General features: G+C 44.0%; 1 protein-coding gene across 1 annotated transcript in view; it reads left to right on the top strand.

Moving 5' to 3' along the window:
• Positions 1-19,471, top strand: part of FLACC1 (flagellum associated containing coiled-coil domains 1) — a 42,603-nt gene that overhangs the window by 14,072 nt on the left and 9,060 nt on the right. Inside the window, exons 5-15 of the mRNA XM_078070029.1 lie at positions 1,151-1,341; positions 2,576-2,669; positions 3,413-3,474; positions 5,185-5,282; positions 6,301-6,353; positions 8,228-8,327; positions 9,948-10,051; positions 13,582-13,644; positions 16,317-16,406; positions 16,539-16,648; positions 18,253-18,404. Of these exons, the coding sequence (XP_077926155.1) occupies positions 1,151-1,341; positions 2,576-2,669; positions 3,413-3,474; positions 5,185-5,282; positions 6,301-6,353; positions 8,228-8,327; positions 9,948-10,051; positions 13,582-13,644; positions 16,317-16,406; positions 16,539-16,648; positions 18,253-18,373 (1,086 nt within the window). The 3' untranslated portion in view covers positions 18,374-18,404. The remainder of the gene's footprint in view (positions 1-1,150; positions 1,342-2,575; positions 2,670-3,412; positions 3,475-5,184; positions 5,283-6,300; positions 6,354-8,227; positions 8,328-9,947; positions 10,052-13,581; positions 13,645-16,316; positions 16,407-16,538; positions 16,649-18,252; positions 18,405-19,471) is intronic.

Genomic DNA, 19,471 nt, shown 5'->3' with positions numbered 1-19,471 from the left:
CATGTGGCGGGGAGGGGCATCAGGGCGCTCAAGGGGAGCAGGGCCAGGACCCTGCTGGAGAAAGAGATGGGGACTAAACCCAGAAGGATCTCGATAGCTGCCGAAGAGTTTGGGCCTAATCCTTCTGGTGTCTGGGAGCCTTCACAGGTCTGACGCAGGCCCAGCACCAGGTAAGATTTACCTTCTAGAAACAAACATTATTTGATGGGATATTATTGATGCTTTTCACTACTTTCTGCTTTTATCTATTTTCTTTTTTTTCCCCCCTTAAACAAAAATCATGCAGTTCCCTAATAGTCAGGAAAAAATAATAAACAAACAAAAATGTAATTGCCCTCCAGATGGAGAGGATGATGAACTTTTGGGAAGCCAGAATGCAGGCGGAGAGGCCAGCTGGGGAGGTATGGCCCAAGCCAAAGAGAACGGTGAAGGGGGCCTCGGGCTCTGGCAGGGACAGGAGTATGGAGAGAGGAGAGGAGAAGAGGAGGCTGGGGTACATTTAGGAGATAACGGTGACAGGGCTGGTGGGGCCTAGGGCTGTCCTGCACAGCCCGAGAAGGTACGGTCTCATCCTGGTCCCCGCCAGCTGGGAACCCTGCCAGATTCCTGACTTTGATCTAGTGGGGAACAGAGGAAGAGCTGACTAAAATAGGTATGTTTGTTTGTTTTCATGACTGTGCTAGACATTTTCTCGTGTTATTTTGGTTTTCCTCACAAAAGTCCTCAGAGGAAGAGTTATTATTCTCCTTTCCTGATGCGGAAACTGAGGCACACAGACGTTGAATAACTGTGGTTGGGGGCAGAGCCAGGACTTGAACACAGGCCTGTCTCGTTCCAAAAACTGAGCAATTTCCATGGCACCTGACCTCCTCCCGGCCTCTGGCCATGTGGAGAACGCAGATGAGGTACAGGGCTTGGGGCAGAGTGCCTAATGGGGCGTCAGCAGTTAAGTTTTGCACATGTTGAGCTTGAGGGATCTTTGGGGACATCCATGAACCACTTGAGTCTTGCAACTGGATCTCAGGGAGACATCTGAGCTGGAGGTATGAGGGTGAGTGGTATCTGGGGGAGGGCGCAGGAGAGACGGGGGCTCTGGAATCCTACCCGGCTTTTGTTTAAGATGTGAGTAGCACTCTAGTGAAAGATTTAGAGGAATCTCAGCACTCCAAGTCCGCAAGATTATCTCACCTTCCACCTTGATGCCCAGGAAGTGATAAATGTGTCACCTGGCTATCGCCTCATTCGAAATAGGGAGCAGATTTACGTCACCTTGGGAGATGAAATGTTTGATAAGAAAAAGCGGTCGAAATCAGAGATCGTGGACAGAATCAAAATTTCCAGGTAATATCCTTGGACCTATATATCCAGCTCCTCCGAGCTATCCCCACTGCGCTAGGCCTGGCCTCAAGGAGAAGCCCCTAACTTCCATGCCCAGTCCACCGAGGCCCTGTTCTGAAGGTAGTGCAAGGCCACTTCACTCCTCCTCCCCGTGAGCTCCTCTCCCCGCCCACCTCTCTACCTGATCCCATTCGAGACAGGATGAAGGTCAAATCAGGAAGCTGATCTGGAAAATGACCGGGTGTAGTATAGTTTGTACTAAAGGAAAGCAATTTTTCCTAGAGTGATGAACAGATGAAATATGCATAAAATAGTATAGTCTGAATTTGGAAGGTGAAAAGTAAGAGTGAAGTCAGGGTTTCTGGGGGCTGAGATGCATCTCTTTCTCATTATGCCCAAAGATCACTCAGTTCATGCTTCTGGGAGGCACAGTGTGGAAGACTCTGGCTGAGTCCCCCCCCAGTGCCATCCTCTCTATCATTCAGGTCCTACCCACTCGATCCTCCAATGCCCTAGAAAGTCAGTTCTCGCGTCTTTTTCCATGCTAACTCCTAGATCTCTCATTCATGTCTCTCCCTCCCTAACTCCTCCTACATTCTCTCTCTCGTTTCCTCGCCCTCTTGAATGGAGGACCTCATCTCTGCTGCCCCACACACAGCTCCGCCCGCTGCCCTGTCTACTCCAGCTCAACCAAATAGAGCTAAATAACTTCCAGACATCATGGAGGCTTCAGACCTGGAAACGCAGAACAATCGTTATCTATTCTGAAAGCCATGCTCTGAAATCCCCTCTTCGTCCTGTGTCTGAACAATTCCTCGTCTATGATTCACTGTCAGCCTCGATCCCATCCCCCACCTTCCCATTTCCCAATCCTCTGAATTCTTCCTCCTCCATTTCAACTGTCATTACTGAATCAAAGTCAAACCCTCACAGATTTCTGACATTTTCCTTTCTATTCAGCAGGTAACCAATCCACTCCTCCACCCTACTACCCCTCCCCCCACTTCAGGCTAGCTTACCCAAAAGGGCTGGGTCTGAGGCTCAACCACCCTGCTGCCCAACTCCCTCTCCCAGACTACCCTTCCACCCTGGCCCCCAGCCCCATGATGATGCAGCCAGTGCAGAACATGGCCTGGCCCTCACCTGCTCCCTGCCAGGGACAGTCACAGACCAGGAGGTGCCTGACTGGCACGGGATGGAAACTCTGTGGGTGATGGAAGGATGATTTGTCCTGTAGGACTGATATCATTACTGACCTCGAAGAGCAGATCTCAGAGCTGACCGTGATCATTGAGCAAATGAACAGAGACCATCAGTCTGCCCAGAAATTGGTGAGTGATCCTTGAGTTAGCTGACATCTCTATGGGTGGGGGAAAGACCAGCGTTTTCAGATCAGCTGCTATGTTCCAGGCAAGACACCAAGCACTTTACTCGTGGGAGCTAACTCAATTTCCAGGAGTTCTTCAGGGGCTTCCAGTGTGTTCATTGCCACAAACTCACCACACCAGGGGGTGCCGGCCATTTCCCCTTGGGCTTGCTGTGGCTAGTTGAACTTCAGAGAGTGCTAAGGCTCTTCCTCATGGCAACAGTGTGGTTAATGCATCCACCGTGGTCCAAAATCTGCCCAGAAGCCTTCAGTACCCACTTCCTGTTGCTGTTAAAATTGCCAAAGCCTACTTTGGAATCTGCTGATGTCAGCTTGCGCACTCCGTGTTTCCTGGGGATTTTGGTGACACTTCCTTTAGATTTTACCATCTGTTTAATCACAGTCTCTTCTTCCCCACCTCAAGCAGGGGTGCCTGCTGGCCTGGTCTGGAGTGATAAACCTGAGCAATGCTCAAAAACAGCCTCTACCACGCCCCACTTGCCTGTGCTTATTGAAACCCACTTGTGAAGGTCACTTTCCAGCAGGCCTGCTCTTCAGTAGCGATGTGCTCTCTGGGACTGCCGAACACAAACAGGGGAGGCGGAGGGGCACGGCATACCCCGTGAATGGGAAGGCTTCTCAGAAATTGCAGCTTGCATGGGAGTGGGGTCCTCCATCCTATATTGTTAATGCTGGCCTTGTTTCCAGCTCTCCGAGGAAATGGCTCTCCACTGTGCTGAGATGCAGGAGAACTTCGAAAACAAGAACAGGTATGCTTTCTGGACAAGCCCTAAGGCTCCTGCTTCCCTGTGGGAGGGATGTCAGTTCACTGGGATTTCAGACGGTGCCAAATGGAGCTGGGTGGGCACAGGTGGGGGAAATGGGCAGGGCGGTTTGATTTGAAGCCACCCAAATGTAGCCCAGAGAAGGTTGTTCCTGGCGTTGCACTTTCTCATCCCATCATTTCCTTTCAATTATAATCTCCTTTTTTTTTTTTTTTGGTGATTGCTGCGGAGAGCCATTTTTTGTTCTTTATGAGAGTTCTGTGGTAAACAACTGTTGTTCTCAGCCCAGGCGCCTCCTCCCATTTCCCCTGCCTCTCTACTTCCTCCCCCTCTTTCTCTCTCTCTCTCTTTTTTTTTTTTGTTCTGTCGTTTCTACTTTCCTTGGCTGCTCCCAGGATGTGGGCAGAATGGGAAGAAGGTATGGGAGGGGCAGCAGAGTCACAAAGACAAGGCGAGGGGAAGTAAACGGAGGTGTATTGTCTTGTGGGTGAGGAAACCTACAAAGCCCCCAGGAGCTGGGCACCGGAACCGCCTCAGGAGTCCTGGCGGAAAGAAGTACACATGGTTGAGTCATAGCCTTGCTTTCAAAAAATAATGAGTAACTTATTTGTTTTATAATAGATCTCATTATTTTTTCAGAGCAATTTAAGGCTCATAGTAAAATAGAACATAAAGTACAAAGAATGGCCGTAGACAGCCTGAGCCCACCCTCCCACAAGCTGAGTAATCTTCCTGCAGCCCTGTGGTGCCTTTGTTACGCTGATGACCCTACATGGATGCATTATTATCACCCAAAGTTCCTAGTTTACATTAGGGTTCACTCTTGGTGGTGTATATTCTATGGGTTTTGACAAATGTATATTGACAGTGTCCACCATTATTGGATCATACAGAGTAGTTTCACTGCCCTAAAGATCCTCTGTGCTCTGCGCATTCATCCCTCCCTCCCCCATAGCCCCTGGCCACCACTGATCTTTTTACTGTCTCCATAGCTGTGCTTTACCCAGAATGTCATACAGCTGGGGTTGTACGGTATGGAGGCTTTGTGGATTGGCTTTGGCCACTTACTAATACGCATCTCATGTTCCTCCATGTCTTCTCTTGGCTTGGCCGCTCAGACAGCCTCTCACTTCCCTCAACTTGAACACTGCCAGCTTCTGCCTCCTGGAATGGAGGTTAAAGAGACCTTGGGCTCGGGGCACCTGGGTGGCTCCGTCAGTTAAGCGACTGACTTGCTTTCAGCTGGGGTCATGCTCTTGGGGTGGTGGGATCGAGCCCTGCACCAAGCTCTGTGCTCAATGGGGAGTCTGCTTGGGATTCTCTCTCTCCCTCTCCCACTGCTACGCCCCCCCAAATAAATAAATAAATCTTTAAAATGAGAGAGAGACCTTGGGCTCTAAAATTATCCTGGATGCTAATACAGCCCACAGTTTCCCAAGACAGCCATAAGCAAAGACTGTGCTCTTAGCAGGGAGTCATGGCCCCTACTGGCTCCATTCAAATAATGGTTGGTAAAAACCAGTCTTCTCACCTTCTTCTGGGTGAATGCCAGGAGAAACGCATCAGGAAGCGAGGGCCCTGCAGGCTGCCCACAGCTTCCTGTGTGAGTAGGATCCGCTGAGTGTAACAGCTCAGCTCAGCTCTGGACTTCTTTTCACTGATTGATGACTGTAGCCTTTTCCCCGGGTCACACAGGGAGCTCAAAGAGGCTCACGCAGCAGAGCTCAGTCAGTTGGAGAACAACTACAAAGCATCATTGAAGGCAGAGAAGCTGGCTGCCCAAGAAAAACTAGGTACTGTCTGGACTGGGGAGAATGACCTTGGTGAAGGGCGAGAGGCTGACCATGGTGGTGGATGAGCTGTGGCTAAGCTTTCCAGATGTCCTCCTAAAGCTCAGGGAAGGGGAGTGACTGAGAATGAAACTGCAAACAGGGAAACCACGTCACCAATGTCCTTCCTACACCCAGGAGATAGACTGGCCTGTGGCCAAGTGTTGGGATCTGAGCAAGTCCCTTAATCTCATTTATCCCATCTAAGAATTGAGAACAATAATACCTGCCTCCATCAGAGAGATAAGATTGTGAAAGCACTTTTTAAAATATATTTTTTAATTCTATAAATATACTATTATAATTCAGCAAGTTACCTCACCTGTAAAATGATGGTGTTTCATTATATTTTAATGGACACACTATGATTTGTATGGCCTTATAATACATTAGGGTTGTGTTGGCCGTTTATCTCATTATTTATGCTACCCTCGGGAAGGGCAAAGTGTATATCCTTCAGAATTCTGAGGTTATAGACTAATCTCTACAGGGAGAAGGAGAAATTCTATAATCTTCTCTCTTTCCTTTGCCTTACATTTTTAAAAGATGGTATTTATAGCTTGCTGATTTTCCAATTTTCTAAAGAGAACATTTATCATTTTCAAAATCAATGTACACTAGGAAACATTATTTTAAAAAGAGAGAAGCAGATGCATACTACAAAGTTTTGTGCCTCTTTTCCCCCCAGGGATTAGTTCTCACATTTGGTGCGCATCAGTATCACCTAAAAAGCATATTATCCACAGATATTGGGCCTCTTCTCTGAGACCAAAATTCAGTAGGTTTGGCCGGGGTGGGGGGTGGGCAGCACAGGCATTTGGATTTCTAATAAGCTTCCAGAGTGATTCGTAGGTACAAGATGGTTTTAACACGTAGAGGATGAGTTTGAGGTGGAAAAGGTATACATGAGAGCTCATACTTGACTTTGAAAACGTGCATTTCAGAGGAATAATGATGACCCTGTTGTTTTCCTTTTGTCCAGATGAGATGGGAAAGGAATATAAGTATTTGAAGAATATGTTTCATATGTATCAGGTGAGATTCAGAGCTCCTTGGTGGATTATGAAAGTAAAAGAGGCAAGGCTCATTCCTGGCTGATAACAGTGGGCTAAGTCTAGAACTCTTGCCCAGAAAATCATGTCCTGAGATTCCCAGCATCCTCGGACCTAGGTAACACTGAGTACACCCAGGGAGAAGAGTGAACTGTGGACTGTGGTGGTTTCCATGTGTGACAAGTCAGTCTCTCAGACACCAAAGAAGCCCATTGAAAAATATGTTTGTGATTACAAAAGTCATACCTGCTCATTGTTTTTTAGAAAATGGAAATACAAAAACCAACTACAACAACAACAACAAAAAAGAAAGAATAATCACCACCCCAAGACAACCACTCTTAGTGTTTGTACTTGGGAACTTCTTTGATTTTAGTGGAGTGCTGGGTCAAAAGGGATAAACATTGGGGCGCCTGGGTGGCTCAGTCGTTAAGCATCTGCCTTCGGCTCAGGTCATGATCCCAGGGTCCTGGGATCGAGTCCCACATCGGGCTCCCTGCTCGGCGGGAAGCCTGCTTCTCCCTCTCCCACTCCCCCTGCTTGTGTTCCTGCTCTCGCTATCTCTCTCTCTGTCAAATAAATAAATAAAATCTTAAAAAAAAAAAAAAAAAGGGATAAACATTTTAAAGGCCTTTGATACATTTGGCCAAATTACCATCCAAAAAACTCTATCCCTGCACCCCCCACAAGCAGAGCATGGGGTGCTCTGGCCATCTCAGAATATAACTCCTTCATTTAAACTGGTTAATCTGCTGGAGCTGCAGGGAAACAGGCCATGATTTCTTCCTAGGAGGGTGAGAGAGTGGAGAGGAGAGGAATGGACAGGACAGGCTGAGGCAGCAAACCCCCATCCTATTGTGACCAGCTGCTCATGGTTTGCCTGGGACTTTCCAGATTTTAGCATTGAATGTTCAGAGACCCAGGACACAAGTTAGTTTCAAACAAACAAGGACAGTTAACCACCGTATAAAAGAAAACCAAGTTAAGTACCAGCACCACCTCTGAAATTCTATTTACCACAATTTCACTTTTGAGCTTCCATCTAAAACTTGTTTTGCAAGATGTATCTTGATACGTCAGGGAAGACATCATAGAGCAAAGCCTAAGACAAGCATCAGGTGGATGCCCCAATTTCCTAGGTAGGCCTTAACGTTTGCTTCAGGCTGGACCTCTCCAGAGAGTTTGACCTCTATCTGCCCACCAGTCTTGCAAATGATGAGAGAGAACTTTATCTAAATGGCCACAAGCAATTACAAATGAGCTCTGATGCTTGGCCCCAGTGTGACTTGTACCGCTAACCTGGAACAAAGGGGGTCAGGGTCCTGAGACCTTACTGGCAGCATCCAGGTTCTAGGCCTTCTTCCTCCTGACGTCCCACTCCCACGAAGTCTGAGCCAACCAATAGGACTGGCATCGGGTTAGGCTTATTTAACCTCAACCACAAAGGAAGCTAGATTTGCTGAGGAAAAATAAACACACTCTGAAAAACATGCCATTGTTTTCTAAGTGTTCAAATTAACTACTAGGCGTTTCCCTTGTTTCTCCATGGGCTACTGATGAGTGATTGATGATTCAGGGAGCTGACATGTGAATCTTCAACAGGGGAATCCTACCTGTCCTCAAAGAAAACCCAGTTCCAGTGGGACAAACACCAGGCAGAGCTTGCCCTTGACTTTGAGGGTTCTGCAGGCTCGCAGGTGGGCCGGGCTAGAATTTGCTGCCACCAGCCGCCCACAGAGGGCCTCCTAGCAAGCCTTCCAGGTGAGGGAAGCTGCAAAGGGCCCCAGGCTGTGCCTGGAGCTGGTGTGTGGCCTTTTTCAGGACCCTTTTCTTCATGGTGCCTTTGTGCCTCCACAGGACAGCATTTATGATGAAATGGAGGACAAGTGGTCGAAGAAGAAGGCAGAATGGGAAAAGGAGGAGAAGTTGGAGCGGGAAAAGATCCTGCTACAGCAAAGTGAGTACAGAAATTTCTGTCTTTTTGATGGCACGTGCACCGAAAAAACCTGCCATTAAGTTTGGTCTCAACTAGAAAGGCAGCCTTGGATCCACTAAGGGTGACGGCCGCATGGCTGGACTCCTGAATCAGAGGTGCATGGAGTTTTCAAGAAGGTGACAACCAGGATGGAGTCTTTATAAAGTTCAGCCACTTGAGGGTCTAAGCCTATACCTTCCAAAGCTCACTCTCCAAGTTTGGCCGTCACGGGCTGGAGCAAGCTCTGGGACATCGGTAGGAGTGCTGACTTGTTACGTGGATGCAAGTGACCCCAAAGTTCCAGAAAAGATGTTCTTGAATTAGAGTTTCAAATATTCACTTGTTGGGGGAGGGACAGCACAACCGATTATACTGAGAGCCTCTGGATTCCCACATCCTCCACCCCAAAAAGGATCTCAATCTTTGAGATACAATTGACATATAACATTGCATATGTTTAAAATGTACAACATGTTGATTTGATCCATTTATATATTACTTTATATTTTTAATATTTCCAACGCCTAGCACAGAGTTTGGATCATAGAAAGTGATTTATAGATGAGCCTTCTACCCACACTGAGCATCTTCATAAATGGAAAAAGGAGAGACGAATTTACGGAGACTCTGCTCCCTGACCTAGAGGACTGGTTGAGGTAGGAGTAGGGCCTCTACAAACTTGTACCACATCCTGCCTCAACCCAATTCGTATCAGATTTGTTTGATTTCAACAAATTACTCATTTAAATGCAGAAACCCCCTGGGGAAGTTGATCCTCAAGGCCATTGCCACCCCACTGGGGACTCTGACTGCCAGAGGCAGCGGGAAGACCCTGGCATTAAGCTGAGGGAAGGAATGCGGAGCTGCACCTATTTGAGGCTTTAGCTAGGACCCTGGTGTAGCATGACCCTGTCTTCTTCCAGACTTCTAGCTACCCATACTATACTCACTCCATGTTGTCAAAATCTAAGTTAAGATGTTCACTCAGTTTTGAAAAAGCAGATTTTAGCTGTGCACCGCGTAGCTCAGCCCAGACCCATCCTGTGAGCCTAGAGGTTGCCTCCCTATCCGTCCCCAGCACCATGAGGCTGCAGAAGAAATTTGTGTCAGCCCCTTACCTCTTCCTTCTACCCCCTACTATCCCCTGTTTGGTATTGGGCCTCTGTTGGCAGGATCCCCTGCCCCAGAAACAGTTTAAGCCTATCTCTACCCCAGAGCTAAATACAGGATAAATATTTATGCTGGAGGCATCACATTAGCCAAGAGCTGTATTTTAAGGTAAGGATATCGAAGAAAGCATACTGGTTACTTTGGCGGTGAGAATGGACAAAATAATAAGCAAGAGATCTAAAATAAATTACACATACACAGAAAAATCAGAGACATTGGGGTAAGTCCCATACGACTGACATCCCTGAAAACCACCGCCATGTTCACCTGACTCTCACACTCCAGGTAAACGTCAGAAGCCGAACGCCAGGCTGAAAGGACCTTGAGTTTGACCCAGTGTGGAATTTGTATTATCTTCAAACATTTGGAGTTTCCTTCGCATCTGCTTTCCCCACATTACCTCATACGTGTAATTTCTTCTCACCTCCACAGAACATAAAATGACAAAAAAGTTTGAGTTAGAGTCAATAGAAGAAAAGAAGAAAATAAATGATTCCTACAGTGCCGTCTTTGAGAACTTCATTCGAGAGAAGGAGGTAACTTAGGCCCCATGCACGTGAGGGGTTGAAGGTGCAGCCTTGCTGAGACATCCGGGTCCCAGGGGTGGCTCTGTAATTAGGCGAGCTTTCTGTCTTTGTGGGCATATTCCTCCTTTCCCAGCTTCCCTGGAAATGTATCCAAGTGGACTGGCAGTCTTGCTGTCTTTATCTAGACGGTCTTACCACAGGGTTATGGTGGAATGAAAATTTGAATTAACGGGGAATAATAGAATGCTAAACACATACAGAACCCGAAATTCCCTATTTTGCCACAACCCCAGTCTCTGAATGTTCCTCCTCATCCTTGACTGGAGCTGAAGAGAAAGAGCAGTGGAGCAAACTAAACTAAGCAAGTTTGGTCATGTACAGCTCTGAGTAAGTACGAGGAGCTACCTCAAAGTTAGAGGGGGTGAGGGTGAGCTCCTCCTGTTCATCACTCCCCCACCACCTTGATACTGCTACCAGGTCATTGTGAAAGCAGGTCTCAGACATATGGGCATTTACTAAACAAACCTGCATTAGCAAGCAGGCCCCAAGTGGTTATACCACCAGCTCTCTGAGCTTTTAGGTCCATGAAAGATTCATCGGAGGTATCTACAAAGGCATGACAGGGATAGGATTCTGCAACTCCTGGAGTCAGCCTCAGGCAGCCAGGGCACCTCCTAAGCAGCATAGGACCATCTAGGAGTTAAGTCTTAGACGCCATTCCTGAGTGCGCAGCCTACAGGTTTTGTTAGATTCCTGTACTCTTTTCCTGCAAAGTGGACTGTGCCTCTAAAATAGTATCTACCTTGAATATTCCATTTTTAAGAGCCCATTTCCAATCATCATGCTAATTAAAAAACCACTAATTTCACCAATCAAATCCCATTTCTGGCATTCACTATAACTGAGCAAGACAGTAATGAGGATATGGGGCACTCTATGCAGTGTGGCTAGTGCTTCTGGGGTCCGGAGGGCTCAGACATCTGAATAAGAAGGAGCAATTCCTCTAATGGGGAGAGATTTGATCATCCGCAAGCATCCTTTCCTCTCTCCTATTTTCTCTTCAGCGACGCTGACTATAAATCTGTAAATGCTGCTCTGTGTCTCACTCTCTTTCTCATGAAAGCATAGTTTACAATTAACAAAATGCACAGATCGTAAGTATACAGTTTGATGAGTTTTGACAAATGTACGTATCCATGTAACTAACACCCAAGTAAAGATCTAGAGCATTTTATCAACCCAGAAATCACTCTTGTATTCCTTCCCAGTTAAGCCCTCTCTCCCTCAAAACTTGCCCCAAGACAGCCACTATTTTGATTCCTACCACCATAGATTAGTTTTGTGGGTTTTTTTTTAAGATTTTATTTATTTATCTGACAGAGAGAGAGAGACAGCGAGAGAGGGAACACAAGCAGGGGGAGTGGCAGAGGGAGAAGCAGGCTTCCCGACAAGCAGGAGCCCGATGCGGGGCTCCATCCCAGGACCCTGGGATCATGACCTGAGCCGAAGACAGACGCTTAACGACTGAGCCACCCAGGCGCCCCCCACCATAGATTAATTTTACCTGTTTTTAAGCTTCATATAAATGGAATCATGCAGTATATGCTCTTTTGTATATAGCTTCTTTTTCCTCAACACAATGTCTGTGAAATTTATCCATTTGTTGTTTATATCAGTAATTTCTTACTTTTTATTGCCCATTAGCATCCCTTTGTAGGAATATCCCACAATGTGTTTACCATTTTCCTGTTTTTGGAGGTTTAGGTTGTTTCCATTTGTTGTCCTCCCTATTTTATAAAGGTTTTGTAAACACCCTTGTACAAGTATTTCTGTGGACACAATTTTTCATTTCCTTTGGGTGTATACCTAGCAGTGTTATTATTGGTTTCTAGGGTAGTTATAGGTTTAACTTTATAAGAAATTGCCAAGCCAGGGCACCTGGGCGGCTCAGATGGTTAAGCGTCTGCCTTCAGCTCAGGTCATGATCCCAGGGTGCCGCGATCAAGCCCCGTGTCCAGCTTCCTGCTTAGCGAAGAGTCTGCTTCTCCCTCTCCCTCTGCCTCTCCCCCTGCTCATGCTCTCTTTCTCTGTATCTGTCTCAAATGAATAAATAAAATCTTTAAAAAAAAAAAAGAAAGAAAGAAATTGCCAAGGCACTTTCCACAGTAGCTGTGCCATTTCACTCTTGCGTCTTAAACATGAGAATTCCAGTTGCTCCACATCATCAGCAACTAGTATTGGCATCCTTTTTATTTTGACCCTTCCAATGGGTATAAAGTGATATTCCATTATAGTTTTAGTTTCCCTGGTGACTAATTATGTTGGGCAATTTTTTTGTATGCTTATCAGACAATTTATATGTCTTCTTTTGTGAAATGCTGGTTCAAGTCTTTTGCCATTTGAAAAAACTTAGATTGTTTATCTTTATTATAGATACGTAGGAGCACTTTATGTAATGTGGATACAAGTTCCCTGTTAGGTACATGTGTCACGAACAGTCTCCTCGCCTGTAGTTCGCCTCTTCATTTTGCTCATGTTATCTTTTGATGTGCAGAAGTTTTTTATTTTGATGAAAGCCAAATTATTAATTTTTTCCTTTTTACAGGAAAGTTACAGCTTTTTGTGTCCTTTCTATGAAATTGTTGCCTAGTCCAGGAATACAAAGATCTTCTATTTTATTTATTTTTATATTTTTTGAAGATCTTCTATTCTAAAAAAAAGCTTTATAATTTTAGTTTTTATGATTCTATGATCCATTTTGTTTTGTTTTCTTTTTAAATATTTTATTTATTTATTTATTTATTTATTTGAGAGAGAGAGAGAGAGAGAGAGCGTGCATGAGTGGAGGGGGGGGGTAGAGGGAGGAGGAGAAGCAGGCTCCCTGCTGAGCAAGGAGCCCAACGCAGAGCTCGATCCCAAGACCCTGGGATCATGACCTGAGCCGAAGGCAGACGCTTAACCGACTGAGCCACCCAGGCACCCCTCTATGATCCATTTTGAAGAATTTTTATGTATGGAGTGAGGTAGAGGTCATAGGCCATTTTTTTCTGTATAGATATCTAGTTTTTCCATTCTATTCCATTGAACTCTTTGTCCATACCTAGGTCAAGACAACCATTGTCTCAGTTACTATAGTTTGAAATCAGGGAGTAAAAATCCAGTTTTGCTCTTGTTTTTCAAGGTTATTTTGGCTCTTCTATATCACTTACATTTCTATATAAATTTCAGAATTAGTTTGTCAAGAAAGTATTCTGACTGGAATTGTACTGAATATAAAGATCAATCTGTGGCAGAACAGAATATTCAACAATGTTAACAATATTCAACAATAGTAACCCTACCAAGGTTGCACATAAGTAAGATTTTCAAAATTTAACTTCAACATGTCATGTCATTAGTTTATAATGTGTGCTTCATTATACCAATATCTAAACTTTGGTGAATATGGTATTCCAGAATCCTATTCTGGCTTTCTTAATTCTCTGAAACAAGTACTAGAAACCCCAGTGCTGACCCTTTCCAAATAAAATTATTTTTAGGAGCTACTGAAACAACATGAAAAGGATACCTTACAATTAGAGGAGCTAAGAAAGACCAAACAGGTAAGTTTTTTCATTTTTCCTGTGGAATTAGCATCTTACAAATGCATCAATAAAATTATGTACTCCCAAAAAATGGAATCTATGATAATTTTCCAAAACCAAAAAAAAGGATGGGGGGAGGCCCTAAAGCTGAGTTTGCTGGATTCAACAGGTCAAAAAGAACTTTAGAACTATAATACAAAGTCATCTGTAAAACAAAGCCCTTAGCATCTTTTTAGAGCGATTTGAAGAAATATATAAGCAATATGCTTGTGATTGTCAGTGTCAAATGCCTTCCATTTCTAGTAAGGCTCAAACCACAAGAGTCTTGACTTCTGAAATACCAAATTCTTCCTTTAAGCTCTAAAAATTACAATACTGCCCCCGGGAACTCTAACTCCAAGCCTCTCCTTAAGATTCTGAGTGTGCCTCATGTCCAACAGTTTCTTCAAAGAATTCTGTTCTTCTGGGACAAATTATGGCACTTCATGTGGGAGACACCTGAAGGGAAACTGTTCAAACCCATGGTTTTCTTTCACAGAGAATTTAACTTGAATCCAGAATGGACATGTTTGGGAAAAGACTAGCCGTTATAAAATCGTGGAATGATATCTTAGAGATTAGGCAAGACTTCATCGTTGTTGGGTAAACAGACCTCAGTGTCCTGCATGGTAGAGGGATCGGTCAAAACAAGGAACAAGGAAGACCCAGTGTATTATAATAACTGCTTTATTGAGCTTGTCTTCTAATTCTACCATTCCTTTCTGGATCTGTTTCTATTAATTGACTTTGCTCCTCATTTGTGGCCATATTTTCTCACTTATTTGCATGCCTGGTAATTTTTTATTGGACAACCACCATTGTGAAGTTTAACTTTTTGGGTGCTGAATATCTTTGTATTCTTTAAATATAGTTGTACTTTGTTCTGGGATGCCATTAAGTTACTTAGAAACAGTTTGATATTTTCAAGCCTTACCTTTAAGCTTTGTTAGGCAGAATTAAAGCAGTCTTTGGTCTAAGGCTAATCCCCCACACACACAGAGATAATACCCTTTTGAGTAGTCTACCCAATACTCTGTGTACTCTGGCTTGTGGGAATATAACTATTCCCAGTCCTGTGTTGACCCTGAGGATTGTTCTACCTGCTCCATGCTCGTGGTTCTTTCCCCCATCCTCATCTCCTTCTACATCTTCTCCTCCTCCATCATGCTACCCCAGTGGCACTGGACCCCTTGCTGTTTCTTTAACACACCAGGATCCTCTACTTTGAGGTTTTTGCAGTTGACATTCTGTCTTCCTAGGAAGCTGTTTCCCAGATATCCACATGACTAACTTCCTTACCTCTTTCTGGTCTTTGCTTAGATGCCACTTCTGAGGGGCCACTCTATTTAAAGGCTTAACAACCCACCCAACACTTCCTTTTCCCTGTTTTATTTTTCTATACAGATTTATAATTGTCTAACCTGATAAACTCAATGAAGGCAGAGATTTTTGTCTGTTTTCTCTACCACTAATCTCCAGTTTCTAGAACATGCCTGGCACATCAAGACATTCAGTGACTACCAATTGATTTTTTGAGTGAATAAGTGAATAAAAGAATGCTAAGTGAGTTGGTACAGTGCTTTGTACAATGTGGTTGCAGTAAGTGATGGTACCTCTCTAGTCTATACATCTTGGGAGGATGCTTATCCCATGGGAAGAGCTCTGAGGACATGTAGGAGTTAAACGGAGCTGACACCTGAAAGCAGAGACCCATCTGGTTCATTCTTATAGTCTCTTCAGCATCTATCTAATGTAAATTCCACATTTGTCCCTTCCCTGCACTTACACTGCATCTTCTATCTTATCCTTGCTTTGTTTTAAATTTATTATTGTAATTATTTTATTAACTTTTATTTAATTTTTTCCATCCCCCTCACTAGAATGTACATCCATAAGAGTAGGAATTATATTTTTCTTGTTCATCATAATACTCCTGGTGCCTACAACAGGAGGGGCTTTTTTTTTTTTCCTAATTAAAAGACTATTTTTTTTTAGAGCAATGTTAGGTTTACTGAAAAATTAAGCAGAAAGTGCAGGGATTCCTCATATCCTCCCCCAACACAAACATACAATTTTCTCTATTATTAACGTCTTACATTAGTGTGGTACTTTTGCTACAGTTGATGAACCATTATTGATACATCCCTTTTAACTCAAGTCCGTAGTTTACATTAGGGTTCACTCTTTGTGTTATACACTCTATAGGTTTTGTCGAATGCATCAAATGCAGCGTGCCCCGTACCATTGCAGTATCATACAGAGTAGTGTCTTTGCCTAAATGTTCTCTGTCCTCCACCTATTTATCCCTTGCTTCCCCTCCCAGCCCCTGGCAATCACTCCTCTTTTTACTGTCTCTGTAGTTTTGCTTTTTCCAATAATAAGTATTTGTTTAATGAATGAGTGATCGGTAGCTATTGTGACGACCCATGCAAGCCCCGGTGAGGGCTGGATCTGAGACAGTGATAGTGAGTCTGCAGAGGGGAGTATAGATGGGCAAGACATACAGGAGGTAGAATTAACAGGGTGAAGTGACTGAACAGTGTAAAGAGTTGCTAAAGTTGACGCTTCACCTTCTAGTCCAGGTGCCCTGCAGAAGAGAATAAATGGGTAGATATTGTCATGTTGTCCTGAAACAGTTTCTTCTTACACAGGTCATGGAGGAAGAGTTGAATACACAAGCTGTTATCCTAGAAACACTTAACACAACCCTCTACCAAACCCAGATGGAACTTCAGAGAGAGGCAAGTCCTGGCTGGAGTGGGGATGGGAGTTGTGCAGAGGAATCCAGGTCTCTGGGCAGCTCTACCATGTAGCTCTGCTCTGGGTGACTCTGGTTTGGGAAAGATGGCTATTAAAATTTATATGTCCTTCAGAAAGCTACTGTGGGAAATCTGGAGAAAATGTTCCAGATCAAGCTTGCTGAAGCTGAAGAAAAGTTTAAATATACCATACAGCTTCTGACAGAAGAAAACATTCATCTAAGGTATGAAGGACGCTGCTCAAAAAGATATGGCTGAGTTATCCTTAGAAAGTGGGAGGGAGGGGCGCCTGGGTGGCTCAGTCGTTAAGCGTCTGCCTTCGGCTCAGGTCACGATCCCAGAGTCCTGGGATCGAGTCCCACATCGGGCTCCCTGCTCCGCGGGAAGCTTGCTTCTCCCTCTGCCGCTCCCTGCCACTCTGCCTGCTTGTGATTCCTCTCTCTCTCTCTGTGTCAAATAAATAAATAAAATCTTTAAAAAAAAAAAAAAAAAAAGAAAGTGGGAGGGAGTTTGGGTGAGGAATAGATGAAGATGAACCCAGGTATTCCCTGATAAGGTCAAGGCACAGGGACTTTCAGGAGGGAGATACTCACTCAGAGCCAGGCCACAGAAATCACCTGCGAAGGTCAGACAGTTCATCTGAAGTGGTGTCGGGAATGTGTCTAGACTCCTCTCTCTTACCTACATCTTAGTTTTAACGTAAAACGGCACATGAAATTTATCTGAGGGTCTCTGAGTTTATTCAGTTCTGTGTATATATTTTAAATCCCTAAAGTCCTCTGCCCTTCACCTATTCATGCTTGGCTTCCCCTCCCAACTCCCGGCAATTACTGATCTTTTCAGTGTCTCTGTAGTCTTGCCTTTTCCAGAATGTCATATGCTTGGAATCCATAGTAGATGTATAATAAATACTTGTTGAATGAATGATTGGAAACTGTCATGACAACACATGTGAGCTCCGAGTTTTTACCGTGTCCCCTGAGAGTTTAGGGGTTTAGGTGTCGGTGCTTTACACTTAGATACAGCTGCATTTATTTCTTGTGGAAATCAACTTCAGGTCAGAAATTATACTGTTACCTGAAGATGCATTTTAAATCACTGAGATAAATTTTGGTCAGTATTTTAATAAAGACAAGTGATTCATTGCACTGATTTGGTGGTATAGGAGAGTAAAGCTTTTCCCTTCTTCCCTTGTAGGTTGTTTGGTCTAATAGTTAAATTGACATGAGACAGATTAACAGGAGAAAAACAAATTAAATTTTGAATGTACAGGAGCACATAAAAATATGAGACTCAAAGAAGTGGCCAAAGTGGGCAGCTTTTATACCTTTTAGACAAAAAGACAATAAATCTGTAAAGAATTGACAAGACAAAGGAGTTTGGGCTCGGGGTGGTAAATGAGTGAGGAAGTAACAAGGTCTGTTCATACAGCCCCCTCGGCCCTAAATTCCCTGTTTCTGGTGAGAAGCATGTCTCTTTACCTTCTTGTGTAGGGCGGGTAATTTTATTTCCTGCTTTCAGGGGGACAAAGGAGGGTCAGAGTATCTTTCTTGTACTGGCTGTTGGCTTAAGTAACTTTAATTCAAACTAATCAATATGCAAGGTAGCATATTTTGGGATGGCATACTCTGTTTCCCCTCAGAAGAATATTCCTCATCTGGGAATTTGGTAACATAAATATCATATCTCACTAAATTCAAAACCACTGCAAGTAATGTGTGCGATGTCCCCTAGTGAAGGAATGAAACCATGTTTCTCTCCCCCCAGATATCGTAGAGGCCCTTCTACCCTTTGAGTCTATAGTGATACATCTTCTCTTTCTTTATAGGCAAAAAATAATTGCCAAGAATGAAGAAATTTATGAAGAACGATCTGGGAGGTCAACCTCTATTTATGAGGATGATTCTGACACTTTAGAAGATGACAGCAACGAAAAACAAGAATTGTGAGCAGAAAAGTTGTTCTCCAGTACAAAAGATGGTAGGAACACCATCTCTGTAGACTTTGAGAACTCTGGTGAGGTTTTCTTGAGAAGTGTGTATTATGAGTTTAGTTCCTGGGTTGCCTTGGTTCTACCTTTGTCTTTTCACAATTTGCTTTCTTCTAAGTGGTTGGGAATGTTTGAATTCTCATCTCAATTATACAGATTTTCAAGACTCTTCAATGAAAGGTGATGTTCTCTGTATCTGGATCTGAGCTTTCTCTGGGCATTGTACTATTTTCTTTTCCACATTTATGTATTTCATTACGAAAACACTAATCTGAAGAACTTCTCCCTATTAAATGTTGACTGTACTTTGAAGTTTAGCTTTTGTCCCCCAGGGGCATTTAACTAGCAAGAATGATAATTTATTGATTCAATTCCAAAAACCTTTTCTCTTATGTGTGTCCCCACTGCTCCACTTCTCAATCATCTTCCCTGTAACTATGATTTGGGAAAAGTTTCTGATGATTCTTGCCACCTTCTCTAAATAATCACCAGAATTCAAATCCCCACAGTGCAGGCAATATAAGTAAGTGAAGTGGCCTGGACATAAGGAAAAATAACCACACAAACAAGCACGGTGATAAATGGTCATTGGCATCAGCCTAAATGTAGGGGATTGAGCGGGGTGGACCCATTCCACACAAGAGCATGGGATCAATGTGGTCAGATATTCTGATTTTTCAAAAGAAAGTATTGTGGGTTTTTTTTTTAAAAGATTTTCTTTCTTTATTTGACAGAGACAGACACAGCGAGAGAGGGAACACAAGCAGGGGGGAGTGGGAGAGGGAGAAGCAGGCTCCTGGCTGAGCAGGGAGCCCGATGTGGGGCTCGATCCCAGGACCCTGGGACCATGACCTGAGCCGAAGGCAGACCCTTAACGACTGAGCCACCCAGGTACCCCAGTACTGTGGTTTTTATGTGATATGTCCCAATCTTTAAATATGGGCAAAAAATTTTCTTAAAAATACAACTGCGTCAGCCAACATTGGGAGGCTATAGGATACAAATGTTTTCCACCTGTGAGATGCTAATGGTAAAAAAACAAAAACAAAACTAACAA

The sequence above is a fragment of the Halichoerus grypus genome, chromosome 4 (genome assembly GCF_964656455.1).
Source record: "Halichoerus grypus chromosome 4, mHalGry1.hap1.1, whole genome shotgun sequence".
Lineage (NCBI taxonomy): Eukaryota > Metazoa > Chordata > Mammalia > Carnivora > Phocidae > Halichoerus > Halichoerus grypus.
The sequence above is the reverse complement of the archived record's forward strand: the minus strand, read 5'-3'. Positions and strand labels throughout refer to the sequence as shown.